This window comes from Amblyomma maculatum, chromosome 3, assembly GCF_055883805.1.
Source record: "Amblyomma maculatum isolate TAMU_Amacu chromosome 3, ASM5588380v1, whole genome shotgun sequence".
Taxonomy (NCBI): Eukaryota; Metazoa; Arthropoda; class Arachnida; order Ixodida; family Ixodidae; genus Amblyomma; species Amblyomma maculatum.
In genome coordinates this window covers 130,866,035-130,886,598 of record NC_139346.1, presented here as the reverse complement: position 1 = coordinate 130,886,598, position 20,564 = coordinate 130,866,035, and the positions used below count along the sequence as shown (strand labels likewise).

The following is a 20,564-nucleotide window of genomic DNA, read 5'->3' as shown; positions in this document are numbered from 1 at the left end:
TTGCGCAGCACGGATATGCAGGTGCACTCGGTGAAGATCATAGAGATGTGTTGCAGAAGGTCGACCATGCATTTGGAATTAATGCCAGGAAGGGAGCCTGGAGACCTGGTGCTGTCAACTAACATCAATGCCGCGGTGCAGTGCCGATGCAGGGAAGTTCCTTTTTCACAAGGGTGGGTGCCATGGATGTGGCGCCAGCTCTCCAACACGATGGCAAACCTTTATGTAACTGGAATGATACCATTTCGTGGCACCTGCATCTGGAATCGATTCCCAGCAGCGAATACTAGCAACGTTGCATCACACTCACACATGATAAGATGATAATCGTCAAGTCGTCATTGTGCATTTGTCTATCAAATGCCTTTGGGCCATTGTGCAGCTGTATGAGTGCGAGTGTCGTAGTGCATTGTTGTGTTCCCCCTGACTTTGTTCCTACTGTGTGCTGTGCAGCGTTCACTCGCCTGCACAAGTGCCCCATTGACCTGATGTCCCAGCTGGATCGCCTGAACACATTGCCGCTGCCCCAGCTGTGGCCCTATGCACAGCCACTTGTCTCCAACCTGTCTCTGCTCCTGGAGGAAGGAAGTCCCCGGCAGGCAAGGCTATTTCTCATTTGCTGCTTCCAGTCTTTTTCTTTCCTACTTGGTTGGGGTGCGTTTGTGTGCTCTTAACTTTTCAGAGCTTAGATCGCTGCAGTGATTTGAGTAAACATGGTGTTAAGGTGAAAGCACATGGAAGGGAGTCACTGAATGCTTATTTTTATTGGGGTATGTGAACGTTTCCATTCTTCAGGTCACATGCTGAGCAGCATCTGGTCTGCCTGTAAAAGCCTTGCACACAGCAAGGGGCTGTAGTTTTGCTGCAATGTGCTCTTGCCATTTCTTATGCCTACTTGAGGTACCTGCTTTTGATCCGTGTTCTATAATGCCATTCCTTCTGCTTTCGTATCACAATGGCGCAATAGCTGTCATTGGCTGGATTTCCTCACTGTCACAATCAGCAGGTGCTAATGGGAGCGCAGCAGTGAGGAAGGCAGGTGGAGCAAGCATCGCAAACCATATTTAAGCCAACAGTAAGCGGCTGATGGACAGAAAAGAAAGTGTGGGCCTTTAGGAGCATCTCACTGCTTTTCTGACAGTGTGCAACTCTAAGCACATGAGTCATGTAAAGAGTGAGAGAACTTCAGAAGAATTGAGTGGAAATTTTGCGGTCTTTGTAGTTTAGATAAAAGGCATAATACGAATGAGTAACCTGATCAGATCTTCAAGTACCACGCTATGGTGACGTAGTGGTTACGGCGCTTGACTTCTGTGCCCAAGGAAGTGGGATCGAATCCTGGCCGTGGTGATCATTTTTCAGTGGAGGTGAAAAGCAGGACACCCATGTGCTGTGCGATGTCAGTGCACGTTAAAGAACTCCAGGTAGTCAAAATTTTTAAAACCCTTTAATACATTGTCTCTCATGAGCTGAGTCGCTTTAGGACGTTAAACCCCATAAACTAAACCAAACCAAACCAGATCGGTAAGCACTGAGGGCTGCCCGCACAATGCTAGCTGGCAGCCGTCAGTCACATGGTATGTACTGTGAGCAGTGAGTGGTGCCTTGTGTCTCGCACATCATCCACATTGCACTCACCAGTTGTGCGGTATGCGCACAACCAGTGAGCGATTGCATGCGGCCCACACATTACGTGGCCCACACATTGCCACAAGTGAATGAATGGTGTCCCTTGGCCACAGTTCCTTGTGCATTCCTTGTGCTTTTACAAATCAACTTTGTTTGCAAAAGCACCAAGCACGAGGAGTGTGTTTTGGCTGATGTGAACTTCGGATTATAACAATATTTTTTTCAGCTTCACGAGTTTGCTATCATTGAGATTCTGCTATACGTAGTAGTTTTAAAAGGTCCGGACATCTTTGGCCATTTTGAAACAAAGTGTACGTTTGGTAGTTGTACTTTACTACTGATTTGTTTTGGCATAAACTGGCATGAAGCCTGTTTAGTAGCGTGCTTTGCTGGTTATATTTTAGTTTCAAATTGAGCTAGCAAAGAATAGTTTTGTTGTACACTACATTTATACAACCTGGCTCCAGCTTTTCTACTACTGTATATGTAGCCAAAATGTGCAGTAAGTGATAAGAACCATTAGTTCCTTTGCGCTTGAGTGTGAAGGATTTCGGTCAGTTTTTTTTTGTTTTCGCTTATTCTCAGGTCATGGAGCGAACCAAGCAGGTATGGTGGCGGCTGAACGAGGTGTTTCCTCGACGGCTGTGGGTGCTGACAGCCAATGCCCTGCGGCTGCAATGCCGGGTACGGCCCCTCACGTTGGATGACCTCGTCTTAGACCCACTGCACGTGCTGCGCTGTGACACTCGTGTCTTCAGGCAGGTTTCATTGGAAATCTCTAACTTCTTGATCTCAGTGTCGCCTTGCATATGCTCTGGCGTCACAGAATCAGTCTATCTTGGAAAACAGCTTCGTGGTAGAGAAGAAAAGTGGGCCATCTATGGAGGATCAAATCTACCTCCACTTGCTTACTGGCCACCTTGTATGCCTTTTTATGGTACCTCATAAAAGGACGTTGGAAGGGCAGGCATTGGGCTTCAGCTGAACTGTGGCACGTGATGGGCAGAGAACATGCCTTGCCAGCTCCATGGGCACCATCGTTTGGTCACTTTCACCACCCACTGCTTCTTGAATTCATATTGGTACGTACCAACCGTACTCCATTGCACCTGTACGAAACGAGAAGTAACCATACTAATCCACTGCCGAAGATACAACAAGCGCGTGATGAAGGTGACACCGTGATTCTGAGCCTATGAGCAAAAAACGCAATGTTTTGACTTTGGATGAATTGGGATTTGGCTGATTTGATTTCCCTGGTACCCATATTGCCAACATAACATCATAAACCTGCGGAAACCGAAACCGAGGGGTGACAGAGCCATCAGGCTGCGTCCCTATGCTGCTTTTGGTCAACTGAATTTCAGTATTCGATTATAATGCGAGGGTAGACTTTGAGAGCCAAAAATTATGAAGAAAATCTTGCGCTACATTCGAGTACCTAAATACACTATTTGGTGACTGGGCAGTGGTTACAGTGGCCATTCCTCATGTTTCCATCAGTGCTTTTTTTTTGTATGTTTTGCTGAGAGTGTCAAAACAGAACTGGTTCATTAATTATGAGGGCCTCGCCAGGGTCCTTTATGGTGGGAGGTGGTAGTGGGGGAGCTTCATCACGCATGGCTGCTTCCCCTCCAGGGATGCTTCACAGCACTAAAAACCAAAAGACGCATGGCTAGGCTGCAGTTGAAGAATCGCAGAATCATGTGGATCAAAGAGAGGTGTATACATGGTGGCATCAATCGGCATCCAAAACGGCACACAGCAGGGTTCGGTTGCTTGGTTGATATGCCACCAATGGCTGCAGCTGTGGGCTGGGGCGGTCTGCAACGTGAAGCCAGTGCTATGTGGTCAGTGGTCAGATTACTGTCACAGAGGGGGCATCCGTTTTCATTGTTTGCCCGTCAGAGGTGCACAAGCGACGCTGCAGTGTGCTATGCAGGCTTTATTTTGGCTATTTTGACCAGCATTTGCTTTGCAGATCACACCTATGCACGGCCTCTCTTAGGGAGCCCATTTAAATTTACCTGCACTAGAAATATAGTTTTGAAATTAGCAGATGTCTGATACCGTAGACTTAGTTGGTCCCTTTGATATTGACGGTATACTTGCATTAATACTGAAGAAATCTGTGGGGCTAATTAGGGGGCTCAGACAACTTACTGTGACATGCATCTGGTCAGAATATCGAAACTATACTCACACGTGCACTGAAGGATCTGTGTCAGCACAAACTTCGACTGCAGCCGTGGTGATATCCGCTCTCCAGTTTCTTTCTTTTACTACTCTCTGGCTACCCTCTGGTTACATTTAGGACATTAATTCTACATCAGCCACTCTTGAACTTGTGGCCCTTTGGGGATAAATTTGTTACACTTGTGGGAAACCGCCTAAAAAATAGTGTACTATATTCATGGACTCAAATCCTGCATCAGTCTCTGGTACCAATTGAACTCCTTACATCTGCCTGCGCCCAAGGCTATAGGATAATATTTCAGTGGATCCCTGCATACTGCAGGTTCAGTGGAAATGAGTAGGCAGATGCTGAAGCTAAGAGTGACCTCAGCACTGGCTTCCAAACAGTAGGAGGACAGTGTGGCGGTGGAGGATGAAGTTCCAAGCAACGGTACAGGAGGGTGCTGGCTGTTAATCAGCGTCATGGAGTGACAGCACACCTTTAGTGCAGTTGAGGTCATGTGAGTGGGGCAGATGCTGCTCGAGCGGGTGAACAAGGAGGGGGGGGGGGGGGACTGACACGAAATAAACATCTGGTGGCGTTGGAGCACGTGTGTGTTGAGCCATCAGTGAAGTGTACCAGGGCATTTGTCGAGAGCGGATGCCACGTGTCTTCTCTCAAACTGTATGAGAAGTGCAATAATGGCCTACTAGGCCCAGCCAGATGCCCAAAATATCTTTCTTGAAAGACTAGGTTGGGGGCTGTCATTTCCTATTCCTCATGGAATTCTGTGCCATCAAGCATACTTGCTCAATAAACTGCATTTAAACATGGTTTTTGTGCAAAAATACTTGCATTTAATTAGGCAGACTCCCCAGAATGTTCCTACTTGTGTTTTCTCAGTGCTAATTTGCATCCCACGTTGTGCGTAGGTGTGCTCCTGTGCTGGAGCTGGTGCTGCACATGCTGCGTGCCCTGCTGGCGGCCTCGCGGACCCACCTCAGCCATCATCAGCTGGAGCACCCAATCGTGACTCCCCCCTTGGCACTCCCTCCACTCCCACCTGGTCCACCCCTGGCCCCTCCAACGTCAGGGCAGGCAGGGGCGGTGCCACCGGACAAGGGCTGCTCTGAAGCCGAGAAGGACCGGGAGGAGCTACGTCTGGCCCTGGTGGCTGCCCAGGAGAGTGCCGCCGTCCAGATTCTGCTTGAATGCTGCTTGCCCACTGACGCTGAGAAGGTTAGGCACTCCTCCCTCACAGAGTCATGCATGATCAGTTTTTGGTTTTGCATGGGCTGCATCTGGATGCAAAATGCGGTCATACGTTGCTTGGGCACATGCATAGTTAAAGTATGGTAAAACTTTGTTGAGGCTTACCTCACAGAACCATGGAAACTGTACTCGAAGCAGCTAAAACATACGGGATAAATACAGTAGAACCTTGGCGATACGAATCTTATGGGATCGCAAAACAATTTGTATCATCCGAACATTCATATTATCCGAACATTCGTATCATCAAAGCGAAAGAAAATAAGTATGCAGAAGCAAAGGAAAGGCAGCCACACAGACCTATCTACAGCCGAGAAGGTTTGTTACAGTCGCGCAGTCACAGCTCGCCACTCGCGGCGCACACAGTGCGACAGGCGATCGCGACATTGGTGACGTGCGGACTGCGTGTCTCCGCGCACTTCTTGCGGCGCGTCGAGCATGACAAGAGATGGCGAAATGCCGGTTGAGTGGCGCCACAGACTGCTAGATAAATAAATAGATAAATATTAGTATCCCCTTTTTTAGCGGGGTGGTGAGAAGTGCCACCTAACTCATAATACACTGCTTGCAATGCGTACAGCACGACTAGGGGTCGCGAAGTAGTCTACAATGAGCGGCTCGTGCACACCTGCTGCATGCACCGCCCTCATGGCCATCCGCCACTCCAAACTTTTCATGACGTGGAAAACGATCGCAATGCCAGCGATGTGCAGTCTGGCCGCCTCCTCGTACTTCTCGCGGTTATGTACAGCACAATAACAAATGGCGTTGGACGCAGAAGTGTGCAGCGCGTACGCCTCACGGGCAACCACAAAATGTGGTGCAAATAAATATACAGTAAAATCTCACTGATACAAATCCGGTTGATACAAATTTCGGAATGATATGAATTCGCGAAATTCCTCGGCCAGAGTGCATTGTCACGGCCGCTCGATGGAAGCGCACTAGGTGCGGCCTGCTACATCGCCCGAAACCGGCGGGAGGCGCCTACTTCCAGTCGCCACCGCCGCGGCACCACTGTTCGGGGACAGCTGCGCCTGGCTGTGCTTTGAGGGAGGCGTAGGCGTGGTAGAAGTGCTTTATTTTAAGGATATAAGAGCTCCGCTTCACACAATTTGGCAACAAGAATTAGTATATATTGTCATGTCTAGTGTAACCATGTCAGCACTTAGCGCTTGCTCGGCAAGGATGTACACTGGATTGTACCCCGAAAAACTTAGTCACGGTGGTTGAAGACCACTCGAATGGAGAGCTCACATTACCGTGATGTTGCATCGCATCCAGTTGTTCGTCACATTAAAATGTGACCCGGCTGTGAACAATTCGAAGCTGTTCAGCTGCCATGGTAGCTTAATGCATAACCACTTAACTGTGTCGCGAATTCCATGTGTCATTTTCATACCATTTACTCATTCCTGCATACAGCTTTTATACACATATTGATGTCAACCTGTTCTAAGCTGCCAGCGCTATCCAATAAAAAAACGTCCTACTATGAGCAACCTCCGTGAAAATGCGGCATGTAACCAACCTTTCTATCTCATTGTGACAAATTTTACGGTGCAAATATGAAGATGTTTATTAGGATAAATCTAGATGATAACCTGGGATCTTCGACTCAGTTGGAGACCTTAAACTTTGTACGACAGAACGCTATCCGTCATGGCTTCCCTCATTTTGCATGACCGGACAAAGTAAGCGCGCTTGATAGAGCCGGTCTGCCTCAAGGTGCTACATATATGCGCCGAAAGTTTTTAATAATATTTTTATTGGCTGCTCGCAAACCCATACAATTTTGCTGGTTCGTAATTTTCAATGGAAGAACGCGCGTCGTGTGTTGCTGTTGTGAAACTATTAGCTGTGATCACAAGAATGTTCACGCGTCAGAGCGCAACTGCAGCCGAGATTCGGCAAGTAGCCAAGTACGCTTATTTAATGGCCACGTAAAAGAAAAGGAAGAAAATTACCAATCGCAGACGGAAAACCTTTCTTGAGAGAGGTTTATGCCATAGCCATACACATCGCTCCACTGTTGAGTTGACGTTTCCAGCCCAGCTCGCTATCAGTGGGGGCAGCAACTTAAAGATAACTTGCATAGCGCCTTAGCATGGACACGATCATTGTTTTTATAGATTAGCTGCAGGTACTGTGTACAGTGAGAAAACAATGATGAAACCAAAGGTTTACACAGCTTGCTACTTCACCGGACCTTTTCAGACTTCATCATCCTGTTAATGAAGGTGCGCGTAAGCTGACAAAGCTTGATTACTTCCTTTGCGGGGTATATCAAGACTCCATTGTCCTTGGTTTTCATTAACCTGTAACTGGTCCAGTTGACTATATTTCCTGCAACAGGCTCTTGCTCGACTGACATGTCGCCTCAAAATCATTACCAAATATCGCATAAATTAAGCAACAACCTGGTAGTGATAAACAAATCTTGGGGTTCTTAAGTCTCTTTGAGGCGCCTCGTTAGAGTGCCCGCACTTTGCTACCTGCTTATTCACCGTATCCCGTAATTACTGCCTCTGTCTCATATCATTAGAATGCAGCCTTAAGTCACCACATTATGGGAAATAGCACCCTACACATAGCTATATAAAGCCCCTCTTTACCGCAGCCGTACGAACGTGCCCTATAGGAGTATAGTGTGCCTGACTTGGGATCTAAGGGTCCTCCCGCTTTCAATAATTCCCATTTCACCCTTACATCTTATTGACTCTCTCTGGTTTGGCAGCTCCTGCCACATTAACCATGTCATGTGTTCTCAGTGTGCCAAAGGTGTCTGGCCATATCACCAACTAAAGTGCCTCTTACCACAGAGGTTTTTTTCCGACTGTCCGCCGACAGAGCGGGTGCCGGATTTTCTGTGGAATGTGGCTTTTCGTTTTATCGCATCGGCTCAAACAGTCTCAACAGTATAAACAAATGTTGTATGCACAGGCTCCTTTACTTGCAAGGCCACTCAGACTAGTGCATGCTTATATATAAAAAAAAACCTTCATAGCTTTTTCTGATACAGTAAAAGCTCGTTAATTCAAATTCCACGGGGCCGCCAGGCCAGTTCGAATGAACCAAAATTCGAACTAATGAAAGTGAGCAAAAATGAAGGCGTTTGATACCCGGAGGGCACGAAAAACATTTATTTAGCAAAAAAGTCTGTTATCATCTTCTGCTTCTTCTCTCTGAGGGCTACCGTACTCACTCGGTCTTCTAGCATGCGAATGCGACGCAGGGAGTCTTCTTCCCCCTCTTCAAAGCTGAAGAAAAGGCGCGCGACATTCAGCGCTCCCATAACTTCTGCCGCGGATGGACGCACGGGCTCTTGCTCCTCGTCGTCGTCCTCGTCTTCTGCCTCTTCTGGGACAGACTGCTCCCCAACAATTTCAGCAACAATGTCCTCATCACTTAGGGCACCGCACACTGCTGCATCGCTGTCTACTCCAACGTAATCATCAAAACTGACGTCCTGCAGCACAGCACGCACAGCCGCAGGCAGAGGCTCCGGACTCCCATCGTCGCCACTTTCTTTCATACTTCCGGCAGCAAAGCCACAGTGGTGGAAGCAGTTTGCAATTGTGGACGACGTGACCTGCTCCCATGCACGCACCAACATGTGCATTGCTGTGAGCAATGTGATGGTGCTGGTCTTCTGGTTTCCAGTGCACAAAGTCATGCGCTCGATCATGTGGCGCCTATAGAAACATTTGATGTTTCTGATCACCCCCTGATCCATCGGCTGCAAGGCCGCAGTCGTATTGGCGGGCAAAAAGACGAGCCTTGTGGCTTTCAGCTCGGCGTCGACTTTGTGTGCCGAGCAGTTATCCACAATGAGGAGAACTTGACGCTTCCCTAGCTCCATCCTCCGATCGAATTTCAAGAGCCATTTTTTAAACAATTCGCCCGTCATCCACGCCTTGCTGTTGGCGGAGTATTCCGTCGGCAGCGTCCTAATGTTCTTGAAACATCTAGGCTTATGTGCCTTGCCGACAACAAAAAGAGGGACCTTCTCCGTCCCGGTCATATTAGCGGCGACCAGAACAGTAATCCGCTCTTTGCTTCGCTTGCCGCCAGCGCAGCTGTCCCCTTTAAATGTTACTGTTCTGTCGGGCTGGAGCTTATAAAACAAAGCCGTCTCATCAGCATTGAATATATCATGTGCCGAGTAGCTTTCTAAGTACTGCTGCAGAGCACCGCTTCGCCACGTGGCACAAGTTTCTGCATCCACTTCTTTGGCTTCTCCAGACAACACCCGGAAGACAAGATTATGTCTGTCTCTAAAGCGGTGCAACCATCCTTCGGAGGCGACAAAATCTTCCACATTCAAGCGCAGGGCGAAATCGGCCGCCTTCGCCATGATAATTGGGCCGCTCAGTGGAATGTCAGCGCTTCTCATTTCTTTCACCCACATGATCACAGCGGTCTCAATTTCCGGATACTTGGCTAACCGAAGCCTTTTTCTGTTGCTGGCGAAATCTTCGGCTTCATAGGCATCCTCGATGGCCTTCCTATTTCGGACGTACGTCGACAACGTGCTTGGTGGAATCCAGTGCTTTTTCGCGATTTCCACTTTGCTGGCCTTCCGTTCATCCACCTCGCGTAAAATAGCCACTTTCTCCTTCACCGTCTTGGCACAGTATTTCCCACGCGAACACATCTCGCGGACACAAGCTCACAACAAGCGGCGTGCAAAACGAGGGCTCACGAAATGCAACACGAAACCGTGGTCGATAACACTAAAACGTCGTTCCTCGAAGGAGTCGCGGCAGGAAAGACTGTTTAGTACTTGTTCCAGCACCCTAGCGGCGCCCCAATGGTTGTGCCATCTATCGTTCTGCCGTGAAAGCTTCCAATGATGGTTTTTAACAGCGCCGCTTGGCGGCGCGCAGTTCGAATTATGGGTGGCGGCGCCAATTTTTGAGTGAATTAACGAGCTGTTACGCGCATAGACTTCTATGCACTGCGGACCGGACCACGATGACTATTTCGAATTATCCAAAATTTCGAATTAACGAGTTGTGAATTAACGAGCTTTCACTGTATGTCCTCGCAACATAACCTGCGAGAAAAGCTTCTGGTGCTACCTCATCGTGTTCATCTGCTTCACAACACATAGTTAAAAATCCTAGTTCACTGGCCAGCTCCCTGGTAACTAAATAGGTTAAACAATGTGACGGGAACACAGGAAAAGAGGACGACACAACTAGCGCGGGCGGTTATGCCGTCTTCTCCTGTGTTCCCGTCGCGTTGTTTGCACGGTTAACCTATAATTAATCACCAATAAGTGCAATCTGCTGTCCCTTGTAGCAAATTCAATGGCAGCTGATAGGGCATTATGCTTCAGCATCTGGACTTTTTAACCGCAGCGTCGCTTTCATTTCAGAGGAAGCGAGTGTATTTCCACTCCTCGCTGCTGTCTGCCTGAAGCGAGCTCAGCAGATAAAATTAGAGGGTCTCTTAGATGTCTCTTAAGCGCAGGACGGCGAAAGCCTACCCTTCTCCTATCATTTGCCTCTCATCGTTTGCCACAGTTCATCATTTCAAGTCGTCGTTTGATATATTGGTCGTTTCTCAGCCATGATGAGTCTGCCTGCGTAGTCATTGTAGCCCTTATCACTCATAACAAAGCAGGTTACGCATTTAGAATCAGCAGTGGTCATTACATGTCATTTCACATATTGATCATTTCGTTGTCATTAACCGTAATGTTGAGTCATGCCTAGCTATTATAGTCATTACCACACATTGCTAAGCACTTTTACTCATTTCTAATCAATTGCGGTCATTACATGTCGTAGTTTGATATACTGGTCATTACAAATCATTTTAGTCATTACCGTATTTACTCGCATAATGATCACACTTTTTTTTTTAAAATACTGACGCAAATTTCGGGGTGCGATCATTACGCGGGGTAAATTTTCTACAAAAAATTTTTGAGCACCGAAAACGCAAACAAGTTGCAGGTCAGACGTCTTAGAACATATATCTCGATTACAACCAAAAATAAAAGCTGAGTAAGGCTTACCTTCGCAATAAACACGCACATTAAGCATCACATGGAGTGCACAATGTCCATTTATTTTTTTTCGTCAGTACTCTAATCAAAGTCTGAATCCTCGCCATCCTCGCTTTCACTGCTGCACGACTCATCGGAAACGGCAGTGTCGTCGCTGGGAGCATCTTCACAATCCCACAGGAAGTCATCTTCCGTTCCATCCAAAGCGTTAGATATGCCTGTCTTCTTAAGCCTCTTAGCCACTACCTCGTCGGGGATACTGCTGCACGCTTCTGTGATCCACGAGCACAGCATCTCCACGGATGGCCTTCTAATCTTTCCGCTCGGCGTCAAATCATGCTGGCCCATCGCCATCCACTCAGCATAAAGTTGTCGAACGTTGTCCTTGAACGGTTTGTTCAAAGACACGTCGAGAGGCTGCAGCAGCGAAGTCAGGCCGCCAGGAATGACTGCAATGTATGTGCTCAGCTCTTTCAGCTTGGCACGCACGCTGTCCACAAGGTGACCCCTAAAACTGTCCAAAACCAGAAGCGAGGGAAGCAGAAATGCTCCTGGTCTTCTTCCCCAAACAGTCTTGATCCAGTCGACCATCAGGTCTGCAGTCATCCACCCTTTCATCTGTGCACGTATATGGATGCCAAGGGGAAAGTTTCCCTTCGGAATAGTCTTCCGTTTGAAGATCACGTATGGTGGCAGCTTCCGCCCGTCGGCCGTCACAGCAAGCATGACTGTGCATCGCTGTTTTTCTGCGCCAGACGTCTTCACGAGGATGCTCCGAGCACCCTTCTCGTTCACAGTTGTATTCCGGGGCATGTCGAACGTCAGTGGAGTTTGATCGGCGTTTCCAATTTGCGACATGAGGTAACCGCATTTTTCGCGAAGCCTAGTGACGAAGTGATGGAAGTCTATCACTTTGCTTTCATACGCGGCTGGGAGCCGCTGGCACAACGACGTCCGCCGCCTCAGGGAAAGTCCATTCCGTCGCATAAAGCGAGTCGTCCAACCGGAGCTAGCGCGGAAATCCTTTGCGGCGATTCCCAGCTTCCTGGCAGTTGTGCGCGCCTGCGTCTGTATCATTTCTAATGACACTGCACAACCATCCTTGCGCAGGTCCCTCACGTATTCTAGGACCGCCTCCTCAACACGAGGGAACTTGCCCGTTTTGGGTCCACGGAAAGCCCGCCGTGTCTTGTTCGTAGCCATCAGCTTCTCGCGCTGCTTCTTCCAATAGCGTATCCTCATTTCGTCCACGCCGAAATGCCTACCAGCAGCGCGGTTGCCATGCTCCAGTGCATAGTCGACAGCCTTGAGCTTGAACGCGGCGGTGTAACTGGCATACCGCCCCATGGTGAAATGGCGTAAACTCGCACAAAAACACAAAGCACGCTACGACGCTGCCGAATTGCAAAATGGCGAACGCCGCAAAGCATGGAATCATGGGAACTCCAACGTTACTAGACTAGGTTGGGAACTCGTCGGAATGCATTCGCTGCCGGATGACTGCAGATCAACCACCAGGCGGCTCCATGTTCGGGGTGCGATCATTACGCGGGGAATTTAAAAAATGGAATTTTGAGCTCAAAATTCAGGGGTGCGATCATTACGCGAGTGCGATCATTATGCGAGTAAATACAGTATTAACCATTATTAGTTATTAGCATTAGTCATTATCTCTATCAATGTCTATAACTTTTATTGATTACCTAGTACCATCAATCTCCCTCCTTGCACGTCCGCTTTTGCAACTGGCACACCAGTGCACAGATGCGACGCACAGATAACAGGCACAGCTTCTGCGCATAGATTTTCGTTCCATGGGCATAGATAGAACGGCTTTCGCCTTAAAACACAAACGCATCCAGTCTCAACGTTAACGTGCTTGCACACGCGCGCACAAAAAAGTTTGCGTTTACCACGCAGACACGAGGCGAAGGCGCTCAGAAAGGAAGAAAACCGAACAGTAAAACCTCGTTAATTCGAACTCTGTTAATTCGAACTGACGCTCGGGTCCCGGCATGGCCCTATGTATTTCAATAGGAGAAAACGCCCGATAATTCGAACATGCCAGTATCCACAACGGTTAATTCGAACTAGGAGCCCATGGCTCACACAGCTCCTCTTCACTTCACTTCACTTCACTTTATTCACCTTAAAGGCCCCCTTCCGGGGGTATTACATAAGGGGTGGGTTAATATATACAACAATAATAAATACATGTCATTGCCTTACGATAAAAGTAGTTATAGCATGTAAAAAAGAAGATGGGCACATGATAGTGGCGACGTTGGTGGGGAGGGCATTCCAGTCCACAGCAGTGCGGGGGAAAAAGGAACCTGAAAAAGTTGCAGTACGAGATAGGGGCCGGGCAATCTGAAACGGATGTGCAGTGCGGTGAGATATGCGGGTCGGATGAGTAATGTAAGGTGTTTGATTCAGAGTGCTGTGGTACAACTTATGGAGTAAACAAAGGCTCGCTATGCGGCGGCGAGCTTCGAGGCTTTCGAGACCGGAAATATTCTTCAGAGATGAAACGCTGATGGTATACGAATATGCAGAATGAACGAAGCGGATGGCGCGGTTTTGGACTGATTCAAGTGCATTTGTTAGGTAAATTTGGTGAGGGTTCCAGATGGGACTAGCGTACTCAAGTTTAGGTCTGATAAGTGTTTTATAAGCCAGAAGTTTAACGTGCTGCGGTGCATGACGAAGATGACGTTTTAGGAAACCTAGAGATCTGTTGGCAGAGGATATGATTGTGGTGATGTGTGTTCGCCAAGAAAGATCGCTAGACAGGGTTACACCGAGGTGCTTGAAGGATTGAATGCTTTCTATGGGTGAATTAGCAACTGTATAGGAAAACATAAGGGGGTTGTGATGACGTTGGAATGAGACGAGTTTGCATTTTTTGGCGTTTAGCGTCATTAACCAGTTGTTACACCATTCATGGACACAGGTAAGGTCATTCTGAAGGGCCATTTGATCACAAATGTTAGTAACGGTACGATAAATTACACAGTCATTGGCGAAAACGCGAATATTACATGATACTTGTAGTGCCAAATCATTAATGTAAATTAAGAACAAAAGCGGGCCGAGCACAGATCACTGCGGAACGCCGGATGTTACAAGCAGGGTGCCTGAGCTGTGATTGTTAATAGAAACGAACTGAGATCGGTTAGCAAGGAATTCTTTAATCCACTCTAGAACATTGGGGTTTAAATTTAAAAGGGACAGAAGTCGGCCCATATCGTGTACAATGCGCAGAAAGATTACTAAAGACGCAAAAAACAAAATCTTTCAAATCTGCCCGCGCGCGCGAGACGAGGTGCGCACTCGACAGTCACAGCGAGCATTCCGGTGCATGCCGTAGCAGGTTTTCGCTGCCGGGTGCCGCCAGGCTCCATCACACCAACGGTCCGGCGCAAGCCGTTGCAGGTTTTTGGCTGCACCGCGGTTGCTGGGTGTGCTTTTGACAAGCCTTTTTTCTTCTTGTCCTGCGGTCACGTTGTGTGCACAACGCAGTTGTCGGTGTCGTGCATTTGTTTGTGCCGCGGTGGTCCAAGTTTTACCGTTTTCGTTGCCTCACCGCTTTGCCAGCGACGACTCATCGATTGTGACAGCCATGGCAAACCGCGGTAAATACACGGCAAAGGACCTCAAAGCGAAAATGGAGATTTTGAGTGAGGTGGAATGTGGTGTCCTATCCAAGACAGATATAGCCAAAAAGTATGACATCAAGAAGAGCACGCTGTCAACGTATCTCAGGAACAAGGAATCGATCAGTGCTGCCTTTCGTAAAGACGTTATGGAGCCCTCTCGCAAAAGGCTACGGACGTCGGCCCATCCCGAAGTGGAGAGTGCCGTAATGGCATGGATAAAAGAAGTTCGCAGCCGGAACATTTCGTTAAGCGGGCCCATAATTGCTGCGAAGGCTGCAGTCTTTGCCAGCCAAATGGGCATCAGCGAGTTCGGTGCGTCGGAAGGCTGGCTGTCGCGTTTCAAGGCGCGTCACGCGTCACGGGCTGACATTTAGAAACATTTGTGGGGAGTCAGCTGAAGTCGACAAGGAAACGTGTGAACAGTGGGTCTCCAGGGAACTGAAGGAACTCCTCACTGATTATGCACTCATCGATGTATTTAATGCTGACGAGACGGCGCTGTATTTCAAATTGCTCCCCAACAAGACCGTCACTTACAAAGGCGACACTTGTGCTGGCGGAAAGAGAAGCAAAGGAAAAATCACCGTCATGATGTGCGCAAATGCGACGGGCACGGAACGGTGCCACTTGCTGGTGAGCAGCAAGGCAGAGAAGCCTCGCTGTTTTAAAGGCATCAAGACGCTTCCTGTTGATTACACCGTAAACCAAAAGTCGTGGATGACACAGGAAATTTTCACCGACTGGCTGGGCAAGCTAGACAGGAAATTCGCTGCACAGAACAGGAATGTTCTCATGTTCGTGGACAACTGTACAGCTCATTGTGACGTGAGTGGACTGACAGCAATCCGCTTGGCATTTTTGCCTAAAAACACGACTTCTGTGCTCCAGCCTATGGATCTTGGAGTTAAAAACGCTATACAGGCGCCACCTCCTAGAGAGACTTCTTCTTTGTTTGGACAGTGGCAAGTCGTACGACATCGATTTGCTTGGAGCTGTCCACATGCTGGCATCATCGTGGAATACCGTCAAGCCGGAAACTATCAAAAATTGTTTCCGCAAGTCTGGCTTCGGTGATGCCCCAGAAGCATGCAGCGTGGAGGTAGCGGAGGCTTCGTCTGATGATGACTCCGTCGTGCTCGACCCTGGCTACGCGGCTTTGTCGGAGGGTGTCGCCTTTGAAGCCTACGTTGACGTTGACAACGGCGTGGAGACGTCTGGGCCCTTGAGTGATGAAGATATAATCGCGGCTGCATGTGCTCCACAGGGCTCACGGGTGGCGAACACGGCTGAAAGCGATGAAGAGTCCGACGAAGGCGATGATCCGGTGCTACCCCCTAGTACATGGGAAGTAGCGTCGGCGCTCGATCTCGCTGCATGATACTTCTCCACCGATGAGAATTCGGATCCTGCGCTGGAACTCTTGGGCAAGCTGCAGTCGATGCTTGTGGAGTCGCGGCACAAGAAATGCAAGCAAACACACATTACAGATTATTTTTCCGTGTAAATAAACATGTTTTGAAGCTCGCTACTCACACGAATGCATTCCGGTTCTTGTTTGCGGCGCATGACTGACCGATTAGTCCCGCTCATTTGCCGTTGCGGCTCGATTGTAAAAATTATCGGAATCGCCCTCCGTAAACGTGCAGTAGCGCTAGTCCTCTTTACTCATGGTAATGAGTCAACATGTGGTCTCGGCCAGCACAGTGGGCCACGATGGCGCTCATTCCGGTGCCCGACTGTTAATTCGAACTCCGCTTAATTCGAACAATTTTCTCGGCCCCTTCGAGTTTGAATTAACGAGCTTTTACTGTATTGGTTTTGCGATGATTATCTGAGGAAAAAATATTTCAATTTTTGACGCCCAACGTTGGGGGTGCGTACATTATGCGAGTAAGTACGATAATATATGTGGGTTTTTACGGTGCTGAAAAGGTTTCATTGCTCTATGTTTTCTTATGTTTTAAGTTGAATTTACAATTTCTTACGGTGTCTCCAGTATAAGGCCTAAGTACCATACCATCTCAAGAGACAAGAGGAGTGTTTAAGGACATGAAACTGTTATGGCAGTTTCGTAGTTTCAGTGTTTATTGTTGCTCATAGGAGGCTTTTCACTTTTTGCTGGAGGTTATCAAAGTGCCTTTTGTTAAGTTTCCAAACAAGCTACTCACACACAGTAAATTTAATGCACTGTTCTCGCCCTGTTGAGGAATGATCAGCATGTGCATTGAATAAATTGGCTGGCATCATTGAAGTGCTGGGGCATTGTTCACAGCATTTGTACAGGTGAGCACTACACTTAGCAGAACGAATGCGCAGCTGCATTCCCGTGTTTCCTGCTTTTGATAATTTACTGTTTCGTGATTCCTGTGCAGAATGCAAGTGATGGCTTCCTGACCGATCTTCGGGAAGTCCGGACTTTAGTCTGCACCCACCTGCACCAAATGTTCATCGCTGATCCCAACTTAGTCCGACTGGTGCACTTTCAGGTCTGTTGGCATCGGTAAACACTACTTTTCGTCAGCCATGAACGTAACATTGATTGTGATATTACATATTATCGGCTATGTTCGAGCCCTCCTAAATATTGGTCACAGACATGTTATGCTGCTGAGCAGAAAAATCGAGAGAAGGAAGGAGTGCACGTCATGTGAATCAACTCCTTTTATGCAGGCATATTTATACTGACGTGTACGTACAGAGTAAAGCTGAGATTTCTTCCGGTCTGCGGATTGCCACAAGCATCTCCGAGACATTTCTAATGCATTGGGAAAAGTCTCCCCATTTTTCTAGCAAGAATTGCTCAGGGTGCCATTCTTTCACTGATTAAATTGAGCTGCTGCTACACATGTTTCTGGTAAAGTGTACGTTATGAATTTCGGCTGTAGCAAAGTACCTAGGTGTATTTACTATAACAACTTCATCATTGTCTTGTTGGTGTGGCTTGTCAGCACCATTTTTCTTGTGCGTGCATGCGTGCGTGAGCGATTGAGTGGGTAGGTGGGTGGGTAAGTTAATGAATGAGTGAGTGAATTAAACATATGACGAGACACTGGGAAACAAAAGGGGCCAGCACTACGCTTTTTTCTATACAGTTAAACCTGGTTATAACGAAATTGTAAAATGTCCGCGATTTTTCGTTACATCCAGGTTTTCGTTACATGCAGTTTTCGCATGAAGACCCAAAAGGACAATGTAGAACAAAAACCAGATAAAGAATTGATATAAGGGAAATCACCTTGAAAATGTTTACAGTAAATCATAATTATTTGAAGTCATAGAAGCGGATGTTTCGCGATCGTGCTGATAGTGCGGCGCAACTGCGGCGGCAGCCTCCACCTCCTCTGCGGCTCGCGCGACGTGCCTACGAGGGAGCAGGGAAAAGGGGTGGAGGAGGAATCAGTCTGGGAGGAGCGCGCGTGTTGTCGCAACACGGTGTTGGTTGGCGCCGCCACCACCGCCCCGCTCACCATGCGTGCGCGCTCACCCACCACTATTGCCCAAGGAAACCGACTCTGCCTTGTGTCGCCAGCGTGCTCCACTGTTCCCACTACCGCCGCACAGGAGCCCACGAGCACCGCGTGGCAGCGATGGACGCGCGCTGCTTGCCTCGTGTTTTTTTTTTTTTTAATTTTTTTGCAGCTTTTAAGCATGAACTATTGTAGTGCCATGTTCCAACAGCGGAGACTGCTCCATCTACCACGGAGATGCGGTGTCGGCGCTGAAACACAGCACATTTTATCAAGTGCAGTCACTTGTTGCTATAGTAGGCGATCCTCTCACTTCAGTTCATGTTTTATCGTCCTGAAGCTTGCGGAGCTCTGCCAAATTTTGACTAGCTCGGCACTAGCTAAGAGACCGTCGGCGCTGCGAGTTCGTTATATCACGGTCAATCGCCGCGACATGTTCGTTAGATGGAGTTTTCAAATACATTCACTTCAATGGGGGCAGCGCTGAGGAATTGAAAAACTTCGTAATATCGAAGAATTCGCTGCATAGAGGTTCGTTACCTAGAAGTTTAACTGTACATCTGTTATATCTTTTCAAGCAAGTAGATGTATCTACATGTGCTTATACAGACGTGTTTTTTATACATAACCTTAAAGGTCTTAGTGATGGGAGTTGATTACAATGCTTTTTTTCTCCGCCTGTCCTATTCTGACTTTGTCTTGCATTGCTGTTTATGCAGGGCTACCCTAGCGAGCTGTTGCCTGTGTCTGTCTCTCTCATCCCGTCTATGCACATCTGCCTGGATTTCATCCCAGAGCTCCTCAGTCAGCCTCATCTGGAGAAGCAGGTACTGCACACTCTGTTATCTTGGGGCTTCTTTCTGTACTTCTCATGAGATGGGCACCTTTGGGAAACTATTCGTCGCACAGCACTTCCCTGCGTAGGTGTTCATCTCAGGAACACCGCAGCAGGGACCTATGGGCCGAGTTTGAGATATACTGGATTTGAAATTGTGTTGCCACTTGAAGCGTATTGTTGAGGCAGTTGCTTTTTAGCAGCTGCCTCAAGCATCAGCTGAGCAACTGTTCAGCTTTTTCAGTGGTAAAACCTGTGAGACAGGTGCCACTTAGTCTCTGGCACCAAAGTGTAATCACATGAAAACCAGGTCTGGGGAGTTGCTAGGTCCCTGTAAGTGAGTCCCAAGGGTCAGTGAGATTATGGTTACAAGTTCCTGGTACCAAGCATTCAGATTGCACTTTACAAGGTTGTTCTTTTTTTTTATCAGGCCATTTATATATGTCACAGAATGAAAGTGTCTCCAGTTATTAGCCTCAAAATATAATAGCCCATAGGGTCATTTAAAGGTTCTACACATTACATGTCCTGTTCATGTTCGTTTCCTCCTCTTAGTTTTTGCTAGAATATCATGAGTTTGTGTCTTTAGCCTATATTGCCCTTTCCCTGTTTCTTTATAGTTACACTCCAGTCACATCCCTTCCCAGATGTCTGCTGTGAGGTAGTACTATATTTTCAAGGCTCCTTTCTTAAGCTCCATTACTCACATTTTCATTGAGGTCCACGATTTCATTGGTACAACCCAGGTCTGCAGAGTAGTACTCAAATCTCAGTCGCCGACCGTTTTTTCGGACTTGAAGGGACCCGAAAAATGGTCCGAATAATCTAACAGTCCGAAAAATCCGTGAAGCACAAAAAATCACTTTATTCAAAGGAAATCGGCTTAAAAAAGTCGCCGATTTTACCTTGCGGCAAATTTCTTCTGCTGGCGACGATTTGCGCTTGTATTTGCGCCAAAGTTGTCGTTTCGCTGTACACGCTAGACAGCAAGTTCACAGCGTTCGTAATTTGTGCAAGCGATGGCTGTGGTAGGCCGCCCGAGTCGTCGTCGGAGTCCGACTCGTCTTCAGGTTGAAGAACCTGGCGTACAAGTTCGTCGTCCGTGAGGTCCGCACACATATCGAGGCCGTCGTCCACTTCAACAAACTCGCGGAACGTGGAGCCCGTTGGAATGTCCATTCCGTTCCCGCGAAGGTCAACGATGAGGTCTTCGCCACTGTCTGCAGTCAAATCCTCAGAATCGTTGCAGTCTTCTACGTCATCGACTTCATCGGCGGAGAATCCAGCGTGCCTGAAGCAATTAGCAATTGTTTCCGCTCTCACTGCCTTCCACGCATCAGCCAGCATGCTAACCGCCGCAAAAAGATCCGTGGCATACTTTTTCCCGTTGTCAAAACAAAGGACTGTGCGCCGCAGAAGACGGGTCCGATAATGCATCTTAAGGTTTTTGATCACCCCCTGGTCCATTGGTTGGAGCACGCTGGTGGTGTTTGGTGGCAGGTATTCG

At 47.9% G+C, this 20,564-nt stretch overlaps 1 protein-coding gene across 1 annotated transcript in view; it reads left to right on the top strand.

Moving 5' to 3' along the window:
- Positions 1-20,564, top strand: part of IntS2 (integrator complex subunit 2) — an 80,581-nt gene that overhangs the window by 32,265 nt on the left and 27,752 nt on the right. Inside the window, exons 14-18 of the mRNA XM_084598048.1 lie at positions 454-599; positions 2,215-2,387; positions 4,738-5,044; positions 17,128-17,241; positions 18,942-19,049. Coding sequence (XP_084454174.1) covers positions 454-599; positions 2,215-2,387; positions 4,738-5,044; positions 17,128-17,241; positions 18,942-19,049 — 848 coding nt within the window. The remainder of the gene's footprint in view (positions 1-453; positions 600-2,214; positions 2,388-4,737; positions 5,045-17,127; positions 17,242-18,941; positions 19,050-20,564) is intronic.